Source organism: Penicillium pulvis (genome assembly GCF_028828015.1).
Source record: "Penicillium pulvis strain IBT 33274 chromosome Unknown contig_3_segment0_segment0, whole genome shotgun sequence".
Taxonomy (NCBI): domain Eukaryota; kingdom Fungi; phylum Ascomycota; class Eurotiomycetes; order Eurotiales; family Aspergillaceae; genus Penicillium; species Penicillium pulvis.
Window position 1 is genome coordinate 237,745 of NW_026643077.1, and position 24,773 is coordinate 262,517.

General features: G+C 51.2%; 11 protein-coding genes across 11 annotated transcripts; 7 read left to right on the forward strand and 4 right to left on the reverse strand.

Moving 5' to 3' along the window:
* Positions 1-502: 502 nt before the first annotated feature.
* On the forward strand, positions 503-1,471 carry N7503_006241 (SDR family oxidoreductase; the record flags this gene model as incomplete). Its single annotated transcript, XM_057065788.1, has 1 exon — positions 503-1,471. One exon carries the CDS (start codon positions 503-505, stop codon positions 1,469-1,471), a length of 969 nt encoding a protein of 322 aa, XP_056921257.1.
* A 349-nt stretch (positions 1,472-1,820) lies between these two features.
* On the forward strand, positions 1,821-3,490 carry N7503_006242 (mitochondrial processing peptidase; the record flags this gene model as incomplete). The annotated part of the gene is made up of 5 exons (XM_057065789.1): positions 1,821-1,970; positions 2,023-2,148; positions 2,202-2,279; positions 2,338-3,032; positions 3,100-3,490. The coding sequence occupies 5 exons, from the start codon at positions 1,821-1,823 to the stop codon at positions 3,488-3,490; spliced, it is 1,440 nt and encodes a 479-aa protein (XP_056921258.1).
* Positions 3,491-3,826: 336 nt separating this feature from the next.
* N7503_006243 (tRNA (cytosine-C5-)-methyltransferase) lies at positions 3,827-6,772 on the forward strand (the record flags this gene model as incomplete). The annotated part of the gene is made up of 4 exons (XM_057065790.1): positions 3,827-3,961; positions 4,028-4,218; positions 4,291-6,390; positions 6,442-6,772. Exons 1-4 carry the CDS (start codon positions 3,833-3,835, stop codon positions 6,770-6,772), a joined length of 2,751 nt encoding a protein of 916 aa, XP_056921259.1. The 5' UTR covers positions 3,827-3,832.
* A 1,014-nt stretch (positions 6,773-7,786) lies between these two features.
* N7503_006244 (glycoside hydrolase family 35 protein) lies at positions 7,787-11,141 on the forward strand (the record flags this gene model as incomplete). Its single annotated transcript, XM_057065791.1, has 7 exons — positions 7,787-7,921; positions 7,978-8,054; positions 8,116-8,418; positions 8,470-8,851; positions 8,902-9,036; positions 9,087-9,759; positions 9,811-11,141. The coding sequence occupies 7 exons, from the start codon at positions 7,787-7,789 to the stop codon at positions 11,139-11,141; spliced, it is 3,036 nt and encodes a 1,011-aa protein (XP_056921260.1).
* Positions 11,142-11,748: 607 nt separating this feature from the next.
* N7503_006245 (Gfo/Idh/MocA family protein) lies at positions 11,749-12,892 on the forward strand (the record flags this gene model as incomplete). The annotated part of the gene is made up of 2 exons (XM_057065792.1): positions 11,749-11,785; positions 11,841-12,892. 2 exons carry the CDS (start codon positions 11,749-11,751, stop codon positions 12,890-12,892), a joined length of 1,089 nt encoding a protein of 362 aa, XP_056921261.1.
* Positions 12,893-13,845: 953 nt separating this feature from the next.
* N7503_006246 (uncharacterized protein) lies at positions 13,846-14,475 on the forward strand (the record flags this gene model as incomplete). Its single annotated transcript, XM_057065793.1, has 1 exon — positions 13,846-14,475. One exon carries the CDS (start codon positions 13,846-13,848, stop codon positions 14,473-14,475), a length of 630 nt encoding a protein of 209 aa, XP_056921262.1.
* A 376-nt stretch (positions 14,476-14,851) lies between these two features.
* Positions 14,852-15,678, reverse strand: N7503_006247 (uncharacterized protein). Its single transcript, XM_057065794.1, has 2 exons — positions 15,407-15,678; positions 14,852-15,326 (listed from the first exon to the last, which is right to left on the reverse strand). The coding sequence occupies exons 1-2, from the start codon at positions 15,422-15,424 to the stop codon at positions 14,973-14,975; spliced, it is 372 nt and encodes a 123-aa protein (XP_056921263.1). The 5' UTR covers positions 15,425-15,678; the 3' UTR covers positions 14,852-14,972.
* Positions 15,679-15,799: 121 nt separating this feature from the next.
* bfr1 (putative nuclear segregation protein (Bfr1)) lies at positions 15,800-17,945 on the reverse strand. Its single transcript, XM_057065795.1, has 3 exons — positions 17,631-17,945; positions 16,262-17,422; positions 15,800-16,206 (listed from the first exon to the last, which is right to left on the reverse strand). The coding sequence occupies exons 1-3, from the start codon at positions 17,742-17,744 to the stop codon at positions 15,994-15,996; spliced, it is 1,488 nt and encodes a 495-aa protein (XP_056921264.1). The 5' UTR covers positions 17,745-17,945; the 3' UTR covers positions 15,800-15,993.
* A 97-nt stretch (positions 17,946-18,042) lies between these two features.
* On the forward strand, positions 18,043-18,946 carry N7503_006249 (DNA-directed RNA polymerase core subunit RPB5; the record flags this gene model as incomplete). Its single annotated transcript, XM_057065796.1, has 3 exons — positions 18,043-18,144; positions 18,237-18,319; positions 18,421-18,946. 3 exons carry the CDS (start codon positions 18,043-18,045, stop codon positions 18,944-18,946), a joined length of 711 nt encoding a protein of 236 aa, XP_056921265.1.
* Positions 18,947-19,707: 761 nt separating this feature from the next.
* On the reverse strand, positions 19,708-21,387 carry N7503_006250 (putative integral membrane protein Pth11-like; the record flags this gene model as incomplete). Its single annotated transcript, XM_057065797.1, has 2 exons — positions 19,708-20,971; positions 21,035-21,387. The coding sequence occupies 2 exons, from the start codon at positions 21,385-21,387 to the stop codon at positions 19,708-19,710; spliced, it is 1,617 nt and encodes a 538-aa protein (XP_056921266.1).
* Positions 21,388-22,625: 1,238 nt separating this feature from the next.
* Positions 22,626-24,115, reverse strand: N7503_006251 (histidinol-phosphate transaminase; the record flags this gene model as incomplete). The annotated part of the gene is made up of 3 exons (XM_057065798.1): positions 23,935-24,115; positions 23,740-23,883; positions 22,626-23,676 (listed from the first exon to the last, which is right to left on the reverse strand). Exons 1-3 carry the CDS (start codon positions 24,099-24,101, stop codon positions 22,626-22,628), a joined length of 1,362 nt encoding a protein of 453 aa, XP_056921267.1. The 5' UTR covers positions 24,102-24,115.
* Positions 24,116-24,773: the final 658 nt, after the last annotated feature.

The following is a 24,773-nucleotide window of genomic DNA, read 5'->3' on the forward strand; positions in this document are numbered from 1 at the left end:
GACTAGAGCGGTGTAACGTCTGATATCACCGCGAAGATCGTCAGCTAATCGTAGATTAAGACGGATAAACGAGAACCCACCTATGATAAGTCATCTGATTAACTGTAGGCACTAATTCTACGGGTCATCTCAATCAATCCGTATTTAACGTAGCTCGCCATGTTTGATTGCCTCGGACTTGCCCCGCGAAACTGCCGATGGTTCGGCACTCGGATTTCTCACCGAGATTAAGGTCGGCCATCCGTCCTGGTAGCATTAACTCGGAATTGATGCGCGAGGTAGAATGTCAGCGCTTGGTATTTTTTACTTAGCAGTTTGTAATTGGTTGAGAATGGATGGTCAATCTTGCAAGCGTGGGGGAGGGGAGGATTCTGTGCAGCCCCCGCGGGGTTATTATAGTATATAACTAACGACAAGGAAAGCTGCTCTTCGGCGGCTATTCTGATTCACTCCATTGATACCCTCAATTTAGCTCTGAACTGCTTCTGCTATCTCCCCCAGAATGTCTATATTGATCACTGGCGCTGGTGGTTACGTTGGCCAAGAGCTGGCCGCTGCCTTCCTCGCCAGCACACCCGCTACCACCACTGTTACAATCACCGATGTCGTTGAACCAGCAGTGCCCAAGTCAGCCACCGAATATGGCAGTCGTCTTTCCTGCGTCCGCGCAGACCTTACCTCACCCAAAGAGGTAGACGAATTGATCAGTGCCTCCCGTCCATTCGAGACCGTTTACCTCCTTCATGGAATCATGTCCAGTGGGGCCGAGGCGAATTTTGAGCTGGGGACTCGAGTCAATCTCGATGCAACAAGATACATTCTTGACCGATTACGCGTTACCATGCCTGGTATAAAGGTGGTCTTCACCTCCTCATTAGCAGTCTACGGCCTCGCACCACCGGGCCTTCTCCCAGACGAGTTCAACTTTCCTCCTGTGCCCTCAACCTCCTACGGAACACAGAAGCTCATCATCGAGCATTTGGTAACTGACTACTCCCGCCGTGGGTTCTTGGATGGTCGATCCGTGAGACTCCCAACCGTGACTGTTCGCGCAGGCGCACCTACACAGGCTGCAAGCAGTTTTGCTAGTGATATTATTCGTGAGCCATTCCATGGCAAAAAGGCCATTCTGCCTGTAGGCAGAGATGTTGAGATGTGGATCTGCTCGCCGCACACTATTGTCAAGAATTTGATGCATGCGCGTGACGTCCCTGCTGGGGCTTTCGGCACTTCGCGATCAGTCAATCTTCCTGGACTCAAGGTGAGCGTGCAAGAAATGTTGGATGCTCTGGAGGCTGTTGGTGGTAAGGAGCGACTCGCATTGGTGGAGGAGAAGTATGATGCTGCCGTGGACAAGATTGTGCAGACATGGACTCCTCAATTCTCCAATGAGAGAGCCTTCAAGCTTGGATTTTCGCCGGATATTTCTATGGAGGAGAATGTTAAGCACTTTGCTAGTGCCTTTGTATAGCCTGAGAAGCGAGCCCGGAGAGCCAATGAATTGAGCCGGATTTGGGATGAAACGTGGCAGCCAGAGTAGAACCCCGATTGTACGTATATGCAAAGGTGAAATATCAAGAGACGACAGATCCACAGTCATTTACCTAATAAATATCTGTTCAACCTTAAAATTTTAACATTTCAAGCAAAAACGCACCTTGAACTAAGGGAAAGGAAGTAATCGGGAAGAGTTGGAAAAGCGGGTCATGTGATTGGCTGGCGCGCCGGGCGAACAATTTGACTTCCGAACTTCAACCTCAGGGCGAGTCCAGCTCTTCTCTCCATCCCCCTTCCCCCTCCACACACCCTATACACCCGCAATGGCTTCTCGGCGCCTAGCTTTCAACCTTAACCAGGCTTTGAAGAGCCGTGCGGCTCTGAAGTCCATTCAGCCCGTGAAGCGAGGCTTTGCTTCGCCCGTCACATTGCCGTCCACCACCCAGTCCACCACCCTCTCCAACGGATTCACGGTACATGCGGAAAACCCAATCCATTCTTCGCTGCGTTACTAACGCCTAATAGATCGCCACTGAGCACTCGCCATGGGCCCAGACCTCCACCGTCGGCGTGTGGATCGATGCCGGTTCCCGGTCAGAGACTGACAAGACCAACGGAACTGCCCACTTCCTTGAGCACCTTGCCTTCAAGGTTTGATTCAACCGATCCCGACCACCATAAAACACTTCTGACAGTATTTCCAGGGCACCAACAAGCGCTCGCAGCACCAATTGGAGCTCGAGATTGAGAACATGGGCGCTCACCTCAACGCCTACACCTCGGTACGACCGGAAAAACCATTGCATGCACCCATCGAATCATCGCTAACCATATCAACAGCGCGAGAACACCGTTTACTACGCCAAGTCCTTCAACGCCGATGTCCCCAAGGCCGTCGACATCCTTTCCGATATCCTCCAGAACTCTAAGCTTGAGACCGGTGCCATCGAGCGCGAGCGCGGTGTCATCCTGCGCGAGCAGGAGGAGGTTGACAAGCAGCTCGAGGAGGTTGTCTTCGACCACCTGCACGCGACCGCTTACCAGGGCCAGCCCCTTGGCCGCACCATCCTCGGCCCCAAGGAGAACATCGAGACCATCTCCCGTGACAACCTGACCGACTACATCAAGACCAACTACACTGCTGACCGCATGGTCCTGGTCGGTGCTGGTGGTATCCCCCACGAGCAGCTTGTCCGCCTCGCTGAGGAGCACTTCGGTAGCCTCCCCAGCAAGGCCCCCAACTCCGCTGCCCAGGCTCTCACTGCCGAGATGAAGCGCACCCCCGAGTTCATTGGCTCTGAGGTCCGTCTCCGTGACGACACCATCCCCTCCGCTCACATCGCTCTCGCCGTTGAGGGTGTTAGCTGGAAGGATGACGACTACTTCACTGCCCTGGTCGCTCAGGCCATCATTGGTAACTGGGACCGTGCCATGGGCCAGTCTCCCTACCTTGGCAGCAAGCTCAGCTCCGTCGTCAGCAAGCACGGTCTTGCTAACAGCTTCATGAGCTTCTCCACCAGCTACAGCGACACTGGGTAAGATCCTTTAGAGCCTCACACCTAGAAAAAAAAAAAAGCAAAGCTAATAATTCTTGAAATATAGTCTCTGGGGTATCTACCTCGTTTCCGAGAACCTGACCAACCTTGATGACCTGATCCACTTCACCCTGCGTGAGTGGTCCCGTCTGTGCAGCCAGGTCACCCCCGCCGAGGTTGAGCGCGCCAAGGCCCAGCTCAAGGCCTCCATTCTCCTCTCCCTCGACGGCACCACCGCCGTTGCCGAGGACATTGGTCGCCAGATCATCACCACTGGCCGTCGCCTCAGCCCCGAGGATGTTGAGCGTGCCGTTGGTCAGATCACCGAGAAGGACATTATGGACTTCGCTACCCGCAAGCTGTGGGATCAGGACCTCGCCATGAGCGCCGTCGGCTCCATTGAGGGTATCTTCGACTACCAGCGCATCCGCTCTGACATGTCCCGCAACCTGTCTTAATTTACCCGCTGTTTTCGACTGCGAGAGAAAGACGGCTCTCTGACGCTCGGGCTTGGGTGTTGGTGGGTTTGGTTTGAATGTACTATCAATCATTGCCTTGGGTTGTTGTTAGACCCTGATTTGTGTGTGAAATAGCAATTAATGCTTTGCCTTAGTAGACTATAAAGTCTGTCGCGTGACGGGCCGAACTATCTCTGTTTCTTTTGTTGTGAACTGCGTCAATCAAAATTTACTTCGTATATATGCTTAAAAGATTATCTAAGCCTCCCGATATCCTTTCTGACTATTGTACCTCCTGTAACCTTGGAATGATAAGTACTCGTCCTTCACATTGGACGAAAAATGCTGCCCGCGGCGCGCCCGCGATTACCTAATCACGCGCATGCACCTTTGGCTTTTTTTTCGACGTCGGTTTCGATTGCATCTCCCAGCGTACCTACAATCACAATGGGAAAACGAGGTGGTAAGAAGGTGTGTACATCATATGATCCTCTCAATTCTAGGAAGAAGTTGTGCTAATCCCTGTTTGCCCACCAGTTCAACCGTGGTGGTGGTCGTGGCGGCGGCGGCCGTCGCAACGATAACTGGCAGACGATCACTAGAAACAACGAGAAGCTTGAGCGCTACTACAATGAGCCCGAGTTCCTTGCCGATGAGGAGAGGGAGGCTTTCTGGACCCATCTCCAGCGTGATCTGCCCAACAGTTTCCGTTTTACCGGCTCTCGTGGGTAAGTTTGCACCTGCGCATTTACTGTCCCGGCAATTTTGAATGATTCTGACCTTCGCCTCCACTTCTATAGCCACGCGCTTGCTGTTCAGCAACGTCTCCGGGACTTTTACATCCCCGAGATTACCTCTATCAAATATGAGGACGAATTTGTCGACCCGCCGCGCCCAGTCTCGTGGTACCCCGACCAGCTTGCCTGGTGGATGACAACCCCCAAGCAAGTCATTCGCCGATTTGCGCCCTTCTCCTCATTCCAGAAGTTCCTCGTCGCCGAGACCGAGGTTGGAAACATCAGTCGCCAAGAAGTTGTCAGTATGATTCCTCCTCTTCTTATGGATCTCCGGCCCGGTATGACCTGCTTGGACATGTGCGCTGCACCTGGAAGCAAGTCTTGCCAGCTGATGGAGCTTATACACGCCGGTGAGGAGGAATCCATGGCGGAGGTTACCCAGAAGCTCAAGGACGGCACTGCTGGTCCTGAGCCTCTCGGCCCCGAGGGACTGAACGACGATGGCCGTACTTCCGGTCTGTTGATCGCCAACGACAGTGACTACAAGCGTGCGCACATGCTTATTCACCAGATGAAGCGCCTGAGCTCGCCCAATCTGATTGTCACGAATCACGATGCTACAATGTACCCGTCCATCAAGCTTCCCCCTCTTCCTTCTACCGATGGCAAGCCTCAGAAGGGTCGCTACTTGAAGTTCGACCGCATTCTTGCCGATGTGCCCTGCTCCGGTGACGGTACTGCCCGCAAGAACTATAACGTCTGGAAGGATTGGAACCCCGCCAACGGTCTTGGACTCCACCTCACCCAGGTCAAGATTTTGATCCGTGCCTTGCAGATGCTGAAGGTGGGTGGACGTGTTGTCTACTCTACCTGTAGTATGAACCCCGTCGAGAACGAGGCTGTTGTTGCCTGTGCTATTGAGCGTTGTGGTGGTGCGGCCAACGTCAAGATCATTGACTGCAGCAAGGAACTTCCCGGTCTGAAGCGCGCTGCCGGTCTGAAGACCTGGAAGGTCATGGATCGTGAAGGCCGCATCTGGTCCAGCTGGAAGGATGTCGAGGAGCACAAGGACCAGGAGGGTATTGAGGGACTGGCTAGATTCTCCGAGAGCTTGTTCCCTCCCACCGGAGAGAACGCTGATCTGCCGCTTGAGCGCTGCATGCGTGTATACCCCCACCACCAGGATACCGGTGGTTTCTTCATCACCGTCCTTGAGAAAACGGCCGAGATTAAGGCCAAGGCAGTGGATCACTCTGCTATCATCACCAAGGCGCCGGCACCCAAGGCACCGATCGCTGATCTTCTTACGGAGCTTGATTCCCGCAAGAACAGCGATGCCGAGCCCTACCAGAAGCTGGACTCTCTCGATGGTGTCGCTGTCCTCGACGAGGAGACCAAGGAAGACCTTGCGAAGAACGAGTCTGTAGCTGAGGCAACAAACCAGCTCCCGTACTCCGCAACTCTTGATGCCGCTACTACTCTTCCCGAGAAGCGTGGTGCGGAAGACCTGGAGGATGCTCTTCCGGCTAAGAAGACCAAGCTTGATGATGGCAGCGAAGCGCTCATTGGCGACCGCCCCATCCACAAGCCTGCCCCTGCTGCGGTTGAGCAGTCTGGTGAGAGCACTCCCGCCGCGGCCTTGTCTGATAAGCCCTTGAAGAAGAAGGCGCCGCAGGAGGACCCGTATAAGTACCTGGATCCCCACCACGAGGAGCTCGAGCCTATTTACAAGTTCTACGAGCTGTCTGAGCGGTTCCCACGGGACCGGTTCATGGTTCGTAATGCCGATGCTACCCCGTCAAGAACCGTTTACTACACTAGCGCACTGGCCCGTGATATTCTTACCCAGAACGAGGGCTCTGGTATGAAGTTTGTTCACTGTGGTGTGAAGATGTTCGTGAAGCAGGATGCTCAGCGCGAGAACGTGTGCCGCTGGCGTATCCAGACAGATGGTCTGAAGATCATCGAGCCCTGGTTGGGACCCTCTCGATCCCTTGCTCTGACCAAGAAGGAGACTCTGCGTAAGCTTCTTGTGCAGATGTTCCCCAAGGTCACCGACAATGGCTGGAAAGATCTGGGTGAAATCGGTGAGGCGGTCCGTGACCTCCCGATGGGCTGCAGTATCCTGCGCGTTGAGCCTAACGGCCAGGAGGATGGCCTTACGTAAGTTCTAATTTGTCTTCAAATTGATGAAACATTCTAATCTATATACAGTGAGCCAATGGTGCTGCCTCTATGGCGCTCTCTCTATTCCTTGAACCTCATGCTTCCCAAGGAAGAACGTCGTGCCATGCTGCTACGTATTTTCAATGATGATACCCCGCTGGTCAACCCGCAGAAGAACTTCAAGTCTGCAAACACTGACAGCTCGGCCCCAGAAACTCCCGCGGTGGAGACTCCGGTTCAGTCCACTGCTGCCGCTGAGGACTCTGCTATGAAGAACGAGAACCTCCAGATTGGCCAGGATGAGCAAGAATACGTTGACAGCCGTGAGACATACACCAAGGTTGACGACGAGGAGGATCGTTTTAACACTACTGTTTAAGTGTGATTATGTTAGAAAAATACGGGCTATTGGGTGCTTAACATGATTTTCATATACTCTGGAACTGCCCTACCCGAATGTACTAAAAAGCAATTCCATGAAGATTTACATTTCGCGTCGACATTTAGCTTTGCTTGGCTTAGGTCAATTAGCTCGAAATTCGCCTTAGACTTACCCGAGCCCTTCATCGTAAGATACTCGGAAAATCATCGGCAGCGGTTAAATTCAAGTCAACGGTCCCTTTCCCCGCAGATGATGGCTTACCCTTTAATTTAACTTGGTGCATGGTCCACGTCTTATTTCCGTACTCGATGCGGAGGTCTCGGAGCTCTAATAATTTGTGATTTAGCAGTTAGTATGTTCACAAAGAGAAGTTCAACTCTTGTTCAAGCGAGACCTAGCTCGGTCAGGATAGGAGGTTCAAAATCGGACATTTGACAACCACATCTATGCTCACAAACAAGATCTGAGGAGCGATCATCACTTCCTGCAAGGAACTCAATACCCATGTAAAGGCCTGACAAGTCCAAACCCAAAGCGAGACTATACGATAAGCGGAAAAATTGCGGTGGTGCACCCCCGCAACACAGATGAGAGCTGGGGGATCTTCATTCCGGTTACCCTGCACGTCGCGCATGTACTCCACTTCTCTACGACGGTGCCTTCCAATGCTCCAACGTGCATGCACGAACGGACCACCGGCAAGCAATGACTGGCCACCCCCGCCTTGCTCCCCTGTCGATTGAGGAAAATGACGAAATTCAGGGAAAACCTGTGGAGCTACTTGTATAATGGCGTGCGGTGTCGGCATTGGATACTCCGAGTATTCACCCGGGTCTTGTTTTATTCGTCTGTCGATCGTGGCGTGGTTGCGAGGACAAACAAGGTGCAGATGTGCTATAAGAATGAGCGATGATCCCTTGCCTGAAAGCCGCGGGGAAAGAGAAACAAAAAGCTTCTTCTCTACATACTTTTAGCTCGTCGTTTGCAAAGGCTCTCTAGACCTTCGGCACGATGAAGCTCTTGTCTGTTTGGGCTTTAGCAGCGCTGGCGGCTCAGGCTGCTGGTGCTGCTATTAGCCATAAGCTGAACGGCTTGACCATCACGGAGCATCCAGATCCTGTGAAACGGGCTCTGTTGCAAAAATATGTGGGTCGTCAAATATTTACAAGGGGCTTGCCTCTCCGTACTGACAGATGGTCTAGGTCACCTGGGATGAGAATTCCCTTTTTATCAATGGCGAGCGACTGATGCTCTTCAGTGGAGAATTTCATCCCTTCCGGTAAATTGTGTCAGATTCAATTGGAATTTTAATTGCTGAAAAGCTAATCCAAACAATATAGTCTGCCTGTACCAAGTCTGTGGATCGATGTCTTCCAGAAGGTCAAGGCCCTCGGATTCAACTGCGTCTCATTCTATATCGATTGGGCTCTGCTAGAGGGTAAGCCTGGCCATTACCGCGCCGATGGCATTTTCGACCTCGAGAAATTCTTCGATGCTGCCTCAGAAGCTGGAATTTATCTCTTGGCTCGACCGGGTCCTTACATCAATGCTGAGGCCTCTGGAGGTGGTTTCCCTGGCTGGCTGCAGCGTGTCAATGGAACCCTACGAACAAGTTCTCCTGCGTACCTGCACGCTACCGACAAGTATGACACCTGACCGGCTCAATCTTCAACGATACTAACAAGAGCTGATAGTTACGTTGCCAACGCTGCTGCGACGATTGCCAAGGGCCAAATTACCAATGGTGGACCTATCATTCTGTATCAGCCCGAGAATGAGTATTCCGGAGCTTGCTGCGGAGACACTGATTTCCCTGATGGGAACTACATGCAATATGTTGAGGATCAAGCTCGCAATGCCGGCGTCGTCGTCCCATTTATCAGCAATGATGCAGGAGCCGAGGGGCACGATGCCCCGGGAACCGGCGTAGGAGAAGTCGATATCTATGGCCATGATAGCTACCCTCTGGGATTCGACTGTGCCAGCCCTTACACGTGGCCCAGTGGTGACCTCCCAACCGACTTCTATGAATTGCACATGGAACAAAGTCCCAGTACCCCGTACTCTATTGTTGAGGTATGCTGCAAGATAGGCGGAAAACAGAGCAATGATCTAACAATTCACAGTTCCAAGGTGGAGCGTTTGATCCCTGGGGAGGTAACGGATTCCTGGCTTGCTCTGAGCTCCTGAACTACCAGTTCGAAAGGGTGTTTTTCAAGAACAACTTCAGCTTCCGTGTTGCCTTCATGAATCTTTACATGGTAAATTCCCCCCTACCTTGACACGACAAACCGAGACTAATGAGCTATAGATCTTCGGTGGCACTAACTGGGGCAATCTGGGTCACCCTGGTGGCTATACATCTTACGACTATGGATCTGCCATCACTGAGTCCCGCAACATCACTCGCCAGAAGTATAGCGAACTCAAACTGATCGGCAACTTCCAGAAGGTCTCTCCATCGTACCTGTTGACAGAGCCTGGTAACCTGAGCACTACGGCCTACTCGACCAATTCCGATATTGCAGTCACACCTCTTATTGGAAGCAATGGCTCTGCTACCTCTTACTTTGTCGTTCGACACTCCGATTATTCTAGCCAGTCATCCGTTGACTACAAGCTAAAGGTCCCTACCAGTGCTGGTAATCTGACAATTCCCCAGCTTAGTGGAAGCCTGACTCTTGGCAACCGCGACTCAAAGATCCATGTTGTAGACTACGATGTAGCGGGAACCAACATTCTCTACTCGACTGCTGAGGTGTTCAGCTGGAAGAAAGTTCCGAATGGGAAGATTATCGTTCTCTACGGTGACGTTGGTGAGCACCATGAGCTTGCAGTCTCTGGCGCATCAAGTGCTACCGTTGTGGAGGGGTCATCGTCAGGAATTACTTCCAAGAAAGTTGGAAAGGCAGTTGTCATTGGCTGGGATGTATCTGAGACTCGTCGCATAGTTAAGATTGGTGACCTGAAGGTCCTGCTCCTGGGTAAGTAATCACAGTTCATGATGGCGACGAAAGGCGACTAACAATACATAGACCGATACGATGCCTACAACTACTGGGTCCCACAGGTTTCCTCCTCGGGCCAGAACCCTGGGTACAGCACTCAGGAGACCATTGCGTCGTCAATAATTGTCAATGCGGGTTATCTCGTGCGAACTGCATATCTGTCAGGAAGCGAGCTTCACCTCGCTGCTGACTTCAACGCTACCACTACTGTTGAGGTGATTGGTGCTCCATCCAAGGCCAAGAGCCTTTATATCAACGGCCAGAAAGTCAAGACCACGGTGGACAAGAATGGCATCTGGTCGACCAGTGTCAGCTACACCGCACCAAAAGTCAATCTCCCGACACTGAAGAGCTTGAAGTGGAAGTCTATCGACACTCTTCCTGAAATTCAGAACTCCTACGACGACTCTGCCTGGGTCGACGCTGACCATCCCTACACCAATAACAGCGAGTTTCCAATCACAACACCAACTTCTTTGTACTCGTCCGACTATGGTTTCCACACAGGATATCTCCTCTACCGTGGCCACTTCGTCGCTACCGGTGAAGAATCATCGTTCTTGGTGCACTTGCAAGGTGGTACCGCATTTGGTGGCTCGGTATGGATCAACGAGACCTTTGTAGACTCATGGGACGGAAACAGCATCACGGCGGTTTACAATACCACTTTCACCCTTCCCACATTGAAAGCTGGCAAGGAATATGTCCTCACCATCGTGATTGACAACATGGGTCTGGATGAGGATTGGACCGTAGGCAGTGAGGAGATGAAGGACCCTCGCGGTATCCTTGACTACACCCTCACTGGTCGGTCTGACGACGCCATCACCTGGAAGCTGACTGGTAATCTGGGCGGCGAAGATTACCAAGATCTCGTGCGTGGTCCCCTCAACGAAGGTGGACTCTACGCCGAGCGTCAAGGCTACCACCAGCCCGATCCTCCAAGCCAGAAATGGGAAACCAGCAGCCCATACACAGGTTTCTCGAAGCCCGGCATTCGATTCTACAGTACAAGCTTTGATCTTGATCTCCCACAAGGTTATGATATCCCGCTGTACTTTAACTTCCAAAATTCGACATTGCCGCCGCCTTCTTACCGTGCTCAGCTGTATGTCAATGGCTACCAGTATGCTAAGTATGTCAACAATATTGGCCCGCAGACCAGTTACCCTGTGCCCGAGGGCATTCTCAACTATCGTGGTACCAACTGGCTTGGCCTGACACTCTGGGGACTGAATGATGATGGTGCTAGCTTGGACGGGCTTGAGTTGGTTTCTACCCATCCTGTACTCACTTCCATGAGTGAAGTTGAGTCGGTTGACCAGCCTAAGTGGCAGAAGAGAGCTGGCGCATATTGATATGGAAGCCAATCTTTCAAAGTATTAAGGCAGTACTCAATTCAAACATCAATTTATCGAGCATTATCTTTTCCTAATATTAAAGAGAGGCATTCGCAGCTTGTATCCGATTCCGTCTCTGAGCAGACCGAAGCGGATATCCAGAAACGAAGCTCTCCTGTAGCGCAGTTGCATTATTCAACGAAGTCAAAGCCGAGTCTAGCTTCATAGGCAACTCCGTGTCAAGGGTTGCAGCAGTAAACTCTGATAATCTTCATAGTATGGGAAATATTCTCGACCCGATTCTTTCTCGCGACAGCATTAACAGTGATCTTTCCCCCAGGCCCTAAAAGCCTGCGTCATAGTATCATATCCCTCTTAGACATTTGGAGAATGGAGGAAAGGGACTCGAAGTACCTGGGATTTGAATCGGAAAGAATTCCTTGATTTGCACATATCGTCAACTTCCGGCATTGTCTCCCCGCATCAGTTGATCCCACGGAATTGATTTTCCGTCATCGGGTTCTAGTACGGAAAAAAGTCCGGTCCCTCGAGCTGAAGCTTTATAATCCATCTGTTCAGCTACTCATATCAGACTCAATTTGTGTTCAACACTTTTCAATCAAATATGACGAACTTGCCAACTATTCGCTGGGGCATCATCAGTATGAAATCTATCACTCAAAGGAAATCTGCGAGTATTGACTAACGTACACACAGCCACTGGCTTAATATCGTCATGGTTTGTTGACGATCTGGTGCTCGACCGACCCGATGCCAAAGTCAAGCATATAATCCAATCCATCGGCACATCAAACCTTGAAAAAGGCCGACAGTTTGTAGAACAACATTGTCCAAACCAGACCCCACAGATCTACAACTCTTACGATCAGGTCTACAATGACGCAGAGGTGGACATCGTTTACATCGGTACACCCCACGCCTACCACCACCGCGATAGTATGCAAGCCATCGCAGCAGGCAAAAATGTACTCTGCGAGAAGGCATTTGCAATGAACGCCAAACAAGCCAGGGAGGTATTTGAGGCAGCTAAGAAGAAGAACGTCTACGTGGCTGAAGCAATGTGGCTTCGTCACCGGCCGTTATACCGCAAATTGCAAGAACTGCTGCATCAAGACAAGGTCATCGGGGACGTGACTCGCGTCTTCGCCGATTTCGCATCAGAGATCGATATCTCCTCTCTCCCACCGACATCTCGATATCGAGATCTAGCGCTTGGAGCTGGATCCCTGCTCGATATCGGTGTGTACCCTCTTACGTGGCTTGCCGTGGCAAACGAGAAGGACATGGAGATGCCCCGTATTGTGGCGTCGCAGACGCATGAAGAAGGCATTGAGGTCACCACGAGTGCTATTCTTCAATACTCCAGCGGTCGCATGGGTATCGCGAGCTCCACGACTAAAACCAAGGGCTCCCCTGGTAGAATATTTGCCGTGATCCATGGGACAAAGGGTCACATCGAGGTGTCGGGGGATACCCCTTCTATCCCTGAATCTTTCACTGTATGGGCAAGGCAGGCAGACCCTGGAAGTGCGGAAAAGGCCTTATTTGACAAAGAACAATATGAGAGCAAGACATATGAGTTCCCGAGGGTTGGGCGTGGGTTTGTATGGGAAGCTGATAACACTGCGTTGGATGTTTTGGAAGGACGGAAGGAGAGTGGTATCGTGCCATGGGCAATGACTGTGCATATGATGGAAATTATGGATGAGATCAGACGCCAGGGAGGCACCGTTTATCCAGAGGAGTAAGAATACCTTGTCCTGTCTACGGGTTACCGACTTTTAGCGTTTTCTTCGGCAATTTATGAAAAAGGTGGAAAACTTATAGATGGAACATAATCATATGGCTTTAGATTGAGTCCTGCAGCCGAGGAATTCCTCGCCATGTATGGATTCTGCTATATTGGAACGTTTCATCTACAAATACGCAGGCAGCAGAACCAAGCGTGAACAGGTAGCTATAGTGACTCAGGGAAATATTATTCGAATGGAAAAGATGATAAATAGAGGCAAGCCTTGGAAGTAACACGACGTATTAACTTCCATCCACCCTGTATATCAATCTCGCCAGTCTGTCATACGTTTGTACTAGCTTGCTGTTGTTCTGCGGATCCCTTGGGTGTATTCTTTAGGGATGCTGCTCAGCATTTGCCATGTCGCCAAAAAAGTTATATACCACCAGAGGCTCCATTATGGTAAGTGGGAGCAGTATCTCTTCCATGGACTGGCGGAATTAGGCTCGAAAATGTGGCTGGATACTGCGCAGTGACCATTAAAGCCATTATCAATCTCGAAGCTGTCTTGGTTTTTTATCCAAGATTTCTTTCAAAGACAACTAAGACACAGCAATGCAATTTGTACACGTTGGTATAAATTTTCCCACTTGCCTGGGTGAAGTAAGAATCAATTAATCGATTTTAATACTCGAACCAGTTGAGGCGGATCGAGTCCAGGTAAACAGCCCCACAGTGCCGATCCCCAGCCACCTCATAGATCTCACCTCTTCCCCTCGATTTCTTCTCTTCTCCTTTAATTCATACCGGAATTGATTCCTACATTCCAGCTACCCATCAACACAAATCACAAATCACCCACCCGAGCTTCATCTCCCTCGGTCGCATGCGCTAGCTGTGAAACACAAATCCGAGCTTATCAGATCCCACCGATCACCCAAAGCCTCAGCATTACCACGAAACAAAACCATGGAATCAATTCCATTCTCAGAGGACTTGAGCCTCGACACAACAATGCTCGAACCTGCACCCTCCATAAATGATAAAACCCACCAGATCCTCTCCTCCCACCTTCAAAAACGCTATACAACCGTGTCCATTCCCTCAACCTACGGCGGCCTAGACAGCGGTCCATCCTCAGGAACAGTCGCTGGAATCGTGCTGGGCAGCGTGGGCGGCGTCGTCCTGATTCTCTACCTTACCTTCCTCTCTCTAAACCCTGGTGGTCTCGCGCGCGGAGTGAGCTCCTCGGTCGATGAAGAGGTAGTGGTAAGCAGTCGACGGGGACCTTCGCTACGCCGGCATGGTGATACGATTGAAGTAGTTGAAGAGCGTGATCGGAGGGACAGCTATCGGCGCCGACCGAGTCCCCGCGATCGGGATGATGGTCGCATTATTGTTGAAGAGTCGGTGACTGGTACTGCCACATCAGATGGGAGAGATGTTGTGGAGGTGTTTGAAGAGGAATCTTCGGCTGTTTCATCCGTTTCGACTCGGCCGCCGAGGAGAGCGAGAAGTCATCGGTCGGGAGTTAGGACGATTGATCCGTTGGACTATGGGGGTGGTGAGAGCGAGTATGGTGGTAGTCGGTATCGGTGATTGAATTAAGCATATTTTGCATTTATCATTCCTTGGGATTTGTTTGCATATACCCTATTCCTTTCTTATACTACTTCTGATGTTTTATGCTTATATGATGTTCAAAGTTTAATATGAACCATGATTTACGTCCGAATATGTGATCAAAATGGAATATTCGTACTGATCCTGATCAATAAAAATACCCAGGACAAATTTGGAAATAGAGAACAAATTGTATACAAGTAAAACGTCAACCAAGACGCAACACTGGATCCCATTTGCGCCGGCGAAAACCAATGAAAGTCAACCTGCGCGAGACGCCATCCTGAAGACATCACAGAATTCCAAAGCAAACCACAATGAAAAGTCCGGAACCCAAAAACAGACAAGAACCCCCCAAGCCATGTATCAATCCCAGCATCTATCCTCATGAAGCATAATCTCAACGGATCCACGGGTTGGGTTCGTATAAAAGCACTCGTATGGTAACCGCATCCGGCGAAAACCGCACCACCTTAGAACAAGATATCCAAGCAGCAGCAACAAGCCAGCGCAGCCATCACACCAGCACAGATTCCACCTGCGCCAGATCCTCCGCCACCACTGTTACCGCCGAAGCGATTGCCACCCGCATAATAACCCTGTTGCTGCTGTGGGTACTGCTGTTGCGGTGGGTAGTACATCTGGCCTTGCGGTTGGTTATAGTATCCCTGCTGTTGTTGGGGATAGCCTTGTTGCTGGCCATAGTAGCCCTGCTGGCCCTGCTGGCCGTAGTAGTCTGATGCAGCCCCTCCGCCTTGGGGCGGCGGGGACTGGTAGCCCGGGGTATTGTTGTAGGCCGGCTGAGGGTAGGAAGGGGGTGGGCTTGTCTGGAGCTCATCGTTAGCCGAGGACGTATAAATTGGGTATATGGCGGTATTTTTAGCCATTAGTGGGCTTTGCGACGCACAGGCTTGTTGTAGGACATCTTTACGAATGGGAAGTTTGAAGTGGAGCCGCTGTCAAAAAAGATTGCCGATCTGCAGATGAGTGGGCAGCCGATGTGGAAATATGTGGGTTTTCAGGGTCCAAGATAATATAGATAGTGAAAGGGTGGTCCCCAAAAATCACTTGGATGATCCGGATGCGCCGACAGAAAAACGAATTCGCAACCACGGAAGTGCAGGAAGTAGGGATTATGTAGAAGAACGCGCGGATCGGCAGAAAGTGGAGTTGTGGCGCAGTTCCGGGGTCGCTGAGTCATCCGGGCGCTTCGACTTCGGGTTTCATAATAGTTAGGTAGCAAGATTTGGGAAAGCGCTGAAAATAGTATATAGCAAAGCCTTATATAGCAGGACCAGGATCAACCGGGAGAAAGGAGATATCAATTCTGGCTTTTGGGAAACGGAATGGACGCTGTCCAATGTACCAACGCGGAATTAAATGCACATGAGCCAAAGAGAAAATGGGAAAATGCTAGGCACAATGCTAGACTGCAATATGCGAGGGGCAAATAAGCCCGATAAACAAAATATAAGCAATGAAATTCACAGAGGACTATGCTTGGTCCTCGATGGAGGCCTTCTGAAGCTCCTCCGATGCATCGGCAACGGCATCCTGCTCCTGGGTCAGCTCGGCCTCGGCAGTGGGGGCACCGTTAGCCTTTGCGACCTTCTTGGCGGCGTCAGTGCTGCGGCCGTTGGCCTTCTCCTCGGACTTGGTCTCCTCCTCCTCAAGGCGAGCGATCTCCTCCTTGGCCTTCTTAATGTTCTGTGATACTTGTTAGCGACTGTTGCTTAATACAATCCACACAGAGAGTACTCACCTCCTCGGTCTTGCTGGCCTGGGTGCTCTTCCACTCGGTGATCTTGGCGGCCAGCTTCTCGATAGCAGCGGGAACGTCGGACTGGTTCATGGGAGGGTCGATCTTGACCTTGCTGAACTCCTCAATGATACCAACGTTCATGTTGAACTTGGAGGCCTCGGGAGCGGCACCCTTCTTGCCACCCTTCTTGCCCTTCTTGCCACCACTGCCAACAAAGTAGTCCTCCTCATCGTCCTTGCGCACGACCTTCATACCCTTGATGGCGGAGTCGTCAACAGTGCGGCCAACACCGGCACGGAAGTTGCTACCCTCATCCTTCTTGTTATCCAGGCCAAGCGCGGCGAAGTTGTAAGCGGGGTCGAAGTGACGGATGAGACCCTGAGCGGTCAGGATCTCATCGACGTAGGCGAGGTTGGAAGCCTCCTCGAGCTTCTTGTCGGCGACCTTCTTGCGCTTCTCACGCTCAAAGGCGTCACGCTCGGCCTTCTGACGCTCACGGCGCACACGCCATGCCTCATCCTCGTACTCCTTGTAGGCACGACGAGCCTTGAAGTAGTTGTCCTTAATCTCACGGATAGCGGTGTACTTCTTCTGCTGGTCGTTACGCAGCTTGGTGCGCTCGTCGCGGAGAGCGTTCAGGTTCTTGTAGACACCGTCCTGCTCGGCCTTGATGGCATCCAGCTCCTTTTGGATCTCACCGTACTTGTCACCCAGGGCCTTAGCCTCGGGGTTGTCCATGCTCTTGCGGAGCTCCTGGATCTGCGCCTTCAACTCGTTGATTCCCTTCTGAGCGTCCTCGAGACCGGCAAAGCCCTTGCGCTGTTTGCGCAACTGGGAGATATCGGAAAGGGCCTTGCGCTCATCCACCAACTTCAGGGTACCAGAGTCGACCTGCTTCTCGAGACGGGCGATCTCCCGGTCGATCTCCTCGACGTTCTTGAATGACATCTTGCCACGTGAGTTGTTCTGCTCAGCAATGCGGGCCTTCAGGGTCGACTCAAGACCATTGATCTTCTCCTGGATGCTGGACCGAGAGGTCTTGAAGCCGGCCTGCTTCTGGCGGATGGAGGAGAGTTCGGCGCGGAGTTCCTGCTGCTTTTTGACGACGGGCGAGTCCTGGTTGTTGGGCTTGGCGCCGTCCAACTTGGCCTTGATTTGGTTCTTTTGCGCAAGTTAGTTATTGAACAATTCTCCAAAAATGCGGAACTTGACTCTAAAGACCAAAAAAAAAACATTCAAATAAACAGTGGGGGGCACGAGGACGTGATGCCACCATGGCCTCGAATGTAACTGGCCATTGCGCACGATTTCAAGACAAGATGATAACCGCATGCAACCAATAAATGCAGAACGAAAGCATGTATCATACCAATTTCTCCTGAGCAGCAGTGTGTTCCTTCTCAGCCTGAGCCAAGCTGGCCTTGTAGGCCTCCTCATCGGGCTTGGTGGGCTTAACCCGCTCCGCAGGTGCAGTATCGGCCATTGTGGATAAATGAGAAGCGAAGAAGAAAAAAAGGAAAGAATTGCCTCTGAGGAGTAGGGAAGAGAAAGAAAAGAGACCAAAGAGAGAGTAGCCCACGAGGGGAAAGGAGAATAATTAAAACGGTTCGGTCGGTTTCTCCGCTTTGACTAAGTCGTTCACCTGGCAGAAAGTTCCCGCCGATTTTTCTGTTTCTTATCACACCTCTTGCTTTCCGCGTTGGCACCGTTGGATCTTCTGTGTTTGCAGACTTTCACTGCTTTTCACTTGACTCCTTATCTGGAGCTCGCTCAATTCCATAATGGACGGGGAAATCGCGCAGCGCAGCGGTGATGAGGCTGACAAGGAGATGACCCGCCTCTGGCGCACATGGCGGACCGTCTATGAGATGCTTTCGGACCGAGTGAGTTTTATTCCTAGAGGCCCCTAAAGCTTGAACGGGCTGCAAATACTGCAACAGAGCAAAGACTGATCATTTACGCGACGCGACAACAGGGCTATGAGGTCTCCGACGACGAGCTGCAACTCTCGCTGATCGACTTCAAGCACAAATATGCCGACCCCATGGGTTATCCAGAGTATGCAATTCCTCAAGTCCTCATCTCAATCCAGTTTTCGACTTGAAATACTCGACCGCGGGGTAAAAAGTAGCTTGACTAACGCGCATATCCTGAACCAGCCGCACCAAGATGAAAATCCAAGCCCGCCCCACCGAGGAGATGAAAATGAAATACACAGCTCTCCCCAGCAAATCGAACCCCAACCCCCAGCCCGACTGCGGTACTATCTACGTCGACTTCTGCCCCGACTCCTCTGGTGTCGGTACAAAGCAAGTTCGCGCCTTTAACCACATTGTTGATGAGAGCAACTTCCACACCGGTGTCTTCATCACCCAGACCCCCATCTCGCCCTCCGCCGTGCGCCTGTTGAGCGGTATCCCCGGTCGTATCTGCGAGCACTTCCAGGAGCAGGATCTGCTGGTCAACATTACCCGTCACGAGCTCGTCCCCAAGCACGTTCTCCTTAGCCCCGAGGAGAAGGCCCGTCTGCTTGAACGATACCGTTTGAAGGAGAGCCAGCTGCCCCGTATGCAGGTTTCGGATCCTGTGGCACGGTACCTGGGATTGCGTCGGGGCCAGGTTGTGAAGATTATCCGGAAGTCGGAGACGGCTGGTCGTTATGCCAGTTACCGATGGGTTATCTAAGGGAGAAAAGAGAGAACCAAAGTTTCTAGAAGGATCAATTGTGTCTCCGTGCGAAACAATTGGGCTTTTTGGTTTGCACCGAAAGAAAACCCTCGATTCTTGCTGATCGAGATCGAGGGAAATCTGGGAACCCACCACATGCGCATCAGTCTCGACCTCTCTGAGAAGACATGAACCAGCTGCCACATATATCCCAAGATCAGCGGCTGTGTCAGATGCTAGGGAGAATCGGGCACGGAGTTTGTTTATTTTTTGTTGACTGCACCACACAAACGAACCAAAAAAAGTTGTATTATGGGCAGCATGGCGTACTGGCGAATTCTTTCCGCGAGGAGGGAGGGGGTTTCCAACCTTTGATTTTACATAGTAATGCTCTGCTGTGTTTGCTGTCGAGCTAGAAGAATACACTCAATGTCTATACATCTATTTTTCATGAGTCGAAGTAAAAAAGTGTTATGTTCATGGCCTCGTTTCAAGTGATGTACAGACAGAATCCAATATGATTCCAAACATGAAAGAGGCACCTCCAACGCCAATGCTCAACCAACCCAAAAAAAAAAAAACAGTGATACAATCCCCGAACATAACGGGTATATAAAGTGGACCACGACCCAAGATGATAATCCAATCCCATCCAATTTATTCCAGCCGGAACAGATTCAAACTCCAAAGAGCTCCGTGTTCCAATCCCATTGCTCCATCAAAAGATCATCGTATCATGAATTTATCAGAACCGAATATCGAAAAAGAAAGAAAAAAAATCAATGATTAGGCGGGGAATGCCTAGATAAGAGTCCACCAACATCCTGCAGCTCGACGTTGACATCCAGTGAGACATCAGGCCCAGCTCGGTAAGGCGGGAGGGTATGTAGGGGTCGGTTATTCGCAGTCGGAAGGGGTGTCAAAAAGCGTGGGGTAGCTGTCCGGCCAGCTGATCGCGAGGGTAAAACGCCCAGATCTTCTAGGAAGGCTCTTCCTCCCCGAGATGGACGGACCGATTGATTCGTGGATGCAGATAAATCTTCTGCATTTCGGGTAGGGCGCAAGCCCGCACGGGAGTGTTGACTCTCTTTGTCCTGATCTAGTAGACCGCCGACATCAAAAAACGACACCCGTGGCGAGGAGATGTTAGAATGCGAGAGAGCGGGTTTCTCTCGCGGAGACTGGTTAGTCTTGATGTATTCTCGCGGACTGATATCCATATCGAGGCTGTCAGTAGCCGAGATATGGTCATCATCTGAGGGACGAGGTTGGCTGAAAGACCATGATGGATCGATAGAGCCGGTGCGTGCAACATGCAAGGGTAGGGGTGGTACGGGCATAGGCATAGTGTGTGATTGCTCTGATGACGATGCACTCGGATGCAGCTTAGGATCGAGTCTTATACCCAACCCACCGGCGAGATCCGAGTCACTGCCCCATTGATGCTGCATGACTGTATTGCGACGGACATAGCTGTTATCAAGACTTTCGCTAACAGATGCAGAGGCCACCTCGCGCTTGTATTTAAGTTTCTTAACACCGCGATCGCGAACGAAGGAGCCGATGACGAGGGCATTGGAGACGGCTGTTGCAGCGAGGATCTCGAGTGAGGCCATGAGTGAGCGGTAGGGTTGATTGCCTCGGCGTTCGATGACGGAAGGTACTCGGTAGCAGGTGATTCCCACTAGCAGGAGGGAGAGACAAAAGAGGATGACAAGGCCTATTTTGCGTTTGACGGGCATCCTGGACATGATGACGATTGGGACGGGGAAGGCGATTAGGAGAAGATCGGTAATGACGTCGCAGGTACCCATTGTGATGAGCTGCGCATAACCGCAACGACATGGTGGACCGGGATTTGGAATGACCTGCCAGTAGTGGTTGAATGGCTGACATTCAGCTAGCGTTGCAATCACGACCGCCATCAGAGTCGAGGCCAAGAAGAAGTGAACAAAGCGCAGGAAGATGGCGGTGGATCGACGTGAGACCATGCCTGTAACTCGTTTCAGGAATTCGCAGACAGTGAGCTTGGCCGTCCAGATACTAAGATCATTCTAATCAGTATACTTGTATGACACAGTGAACAGAATGAGGGGCATGTCTCACAAGATCGCATAAAATATCCTTGCTACCAGTACGAGCTTACTCCCAAGCTCTCTTTCCGAGACTTCCTCCGCCGTCAATCCGGCCGTCTGAACGTTGTTTGTGCCATAGACCAAGACGTAATGTACCAAGACCATGCGGCCGACGAGAGGAATCATGCTGAGGGTCATCACTTTGTCCTCCGGGAAGAAGCGCTCCATGCGCACATAGCGACCACATAGACGGACGATAATAATGACTATTGAAAAGGCCGTGGCCCACCAGCTCATCAAGAGTGATGGATTGACCTGCTCGCGGGTTTCATAGGCGGGAGGAAGCTGGACGCGGAGTCCGCGTACGGCCAAAGTCGAGTCCATAATCCCCGCCGCCTCCGAAGAGGGGCTTCTGCAGTGTCTGTTGTTTCAATCTCTCAGTTACCTCAGACTTCTCACCCAGGAAAATGGCGACCTTTTACATGTCGCACGTGAGAGGCATCGGGGTAGACTCGGTGGGGAAAGTGGAATGGCACTAGTCTGGGGGCGATCAGCAAAGCCCACTTAGGCTATCTTTGGGGGGGATTGTGCTCCAGTTAAGAGCACAAAACAAGTCCACTCCGTGGCGGAATTCGTGAAAGGTGAAACGATATGCCACATAAAGCCCCAGGGCCAAATAAGAAAAGAAGAGGGGAAACCGGAGTATCGGTGAGTCCCGGAGAAACATGATATGAGGTCAAGGATTTTGAGGGCGAAAAAAGCGACAACACGATGATAACAAACGAGCCAGTGATATGCTTTGTACTAATCTCATTCTAACCTATAAACACTATCGGGGGAGACCCATCGCAGAACTAACCAAAGCAAATCAGCGAACCTGATTCGCGCAAACCACTGGGGAGAGCGAGCTATCTCCATCTCCATTACAGCTAAGCTGACGCCATAAACCGGGACATGATTTGAGGAGTCAATCGTGTCATCATTGGCTAAGATCTGGGTACTTTGTAACGCCGTTCACTGGTCCGGAGTCCGGGAGCTTTGACCTAACCTGCGACACTTAAGAAACCTAAGGATGCTATACTAGACAAATAAATTCCGAGGTCCAACAACCGTTATTGTTCACGTGGGAGGTTCCTTAATCTGGCCTTCGTTCTACGGTTCGCTAGACATTGCCCTGCGCTTATGCGATACGAGTCTTCCAAGGCCTGGACCGGGCGCTCTTGAACTCGGTATCAAGCATCAGGTGGATAACAATAAAAACCTTGTATCGGACTCGTTCGGTGACCCAACAGAGAATCTGTTGAATTGCAGTTATTCGAAAAGAGAGCACCAGTGAACAAGCCGCAGAAACCAATTGACGCCAGAGGCACGCGACAACACGAGGCGCAATCTGTCTGCCTTACAGCCTCCAATCTCACGGTGGAGCCTCCCCAGTCTAAAGCGGACCCAATCAGCTTGGGTCTAAATAAACCTACTATAACTGACTAAAATAGCCTGGATTTCTTTGGATCTAGATGCTAATATCATTGTGTTATCTCAGTGACCGGGGTATATGTCCACGGAATATAGAGATAATCTCCTGAACTCTATTTAATCGCGCATGAAAGGGGGCTTTTCCAAGGTTACGCAACCACCGCAGCCGCCGTATCCTCCCGCTTCGCCTCGTCCCGAAGCGACTCGACACCGGATCCCGCAAGCAATCCAGCCAAGACAACCTGCAACTCTTGCAGGAACTTAGTCACCTCTCTCTCAGTGCCAACGGTGATGCGAATACAGCCCTCACATCCATACTCTTTACCACGGAACCGCACCACAACCCCACGCTTCTCCGCCAACGCCTCGTACGCGGCCAGAGCAGTCACGTTACTCGGTTTCCCGGCAGCGTCTAGAATCTCCACCAACAAAAAGTTCGAGTCAGTGCCGCCTAGGAACCGGCCAACACCGGAGATCTGCGGCAACTCGCGGATTAGACGGTCGCGCTGCGCGACGATCTTTTCACGGGATTCACGCATCACTGCCAGATTGGGCTCAGTCAAGGCGGCGGTTGCGAGTGCACTAGTCGGGCTGGAGATGTTGTAGGGGGCCTTCAGGCTGTTCAATAACCGTGCGATCTCGGGGCTGGTATAGGCAACGCCGAGACGAATACCTGCAAGGCCAAATGCCTTGCTGAGAGTTTGCATGACTGCTAGGTTAGGCCACTCGGTGACCCACTCAGCCAGACTGGCGCCCTCCTCGGCGAAATCGATGTATGCCTCGTCCACGATCACCACGCCGTTCCATGTGGGGTGCTCCAGCACCTTGCGGATGTCGTCCTTGCGGATCAGGTTGGCTGTCGGGTTACCGGGTGAGCAGATATACACGAGTTTGATGGATGGATCGGCGGATAATGTCTCGTTGATCTTGTCGACCTGCAGCTGGAAGCCGTTTTCCACATCTAGCGGCACCTTGACGATTTCAACATCGTTGATCTGGGCGCTAACACTGTACATTCCGTAGGTCGGTGGGCAGGTGAGAATCTTGTCCTTGCCCGGTGCGCAGAAGCAACGGAGCATCGCATCGATAGCCTCATCGGATCCGACACCCACGAACAAGCTCTCGGGCTTTAGGGTCTTTTCTGTGTGGTGGTGGGTATTGCGGAGGTCGCAGAAAAGCTGCTTGAGTTCAATTTGGTGGCTGTAGGGTTCAATTGAAAGTTAGACACACCCGTAAAAAGAGACAGGAGGGATGAGGTCTTACGGATCGGGGTATCGGTTCAGGCCCAGAAAGTCAATATCGGGCTGGGGGCACTGCAAGGCATCCTCCTTGCTCATTGCCAGGCTGGGGCCGTAGGCATTCTCGTTTGCGTCCAGAAGGACGTTCGTGCCATCATCTTTGTAGTCACTGGTTCATTAGCGCGCGAGCGAGATCGGAGGCATTTCGGAGCCGACTTACTCTCTGGCGCAGCGGTAAGGCTGCAATTGCAGAATATTAGGTCGAGCGCATTTCGACAAATCGAATGGTGAGACTCTGGACGCCATGGTGGGTGAGGATATAGGATGATGTGAAGGAGCAAAGTTGGTGGGGTGGCGGGGATTTGTGTTATCGCCGAGCGGAACCATGACTCAGACGGAAGTACAGTATGACTCTCAACGTATCAACTTGAATGTATCATCATATCTACCAAATCTGCTCGTTAATAACTGCTCAACAAGTGAGTCATAGGGCTTATGATTCTAATCTGCTTTCATTTGCCGTCTAGGTTCTTATTAGGCTCAGCATTCACAAAAGCACGACAGCTTTGAAAAGCATCCAGAATGTATCAATCAGCTATCAGCTGAGTATTTCCGCTTTCATGATCAATACTGACCTAGTAGAGTTGGAGCATGTCCACATATGTAATGTGACATTGCACGTCTTGAAGTCTTTGATTCCTGAGAGGAACGACTTCTGCGGCAGTTGACGAAAGTGACACAACCAAAAAGCAAGCCAACTTATCGATCCTTGCTAAGATATTATTGTATATTTAATTAACTAGCTGTACTTGTGCTATGGGCGATAGTTCCACGGCATCGCAACGAAGGCAACCTTTTGTCGGTTTCCCTACAATGAGATGTTCGCTTGGTAGTCTTGTTCTATCGTGGATCGAGCATAGAAAGTCTGTGTCCCTCATATATGACCTGCATTTATCTTTTCTTCAGCATATGATTCATTAGAGAATAACCTCACACATTTGGGAGCGTCCCTGTTATTGCTGGAACTTTATTGTCCCGTACCATTTCTAGGCGTACACT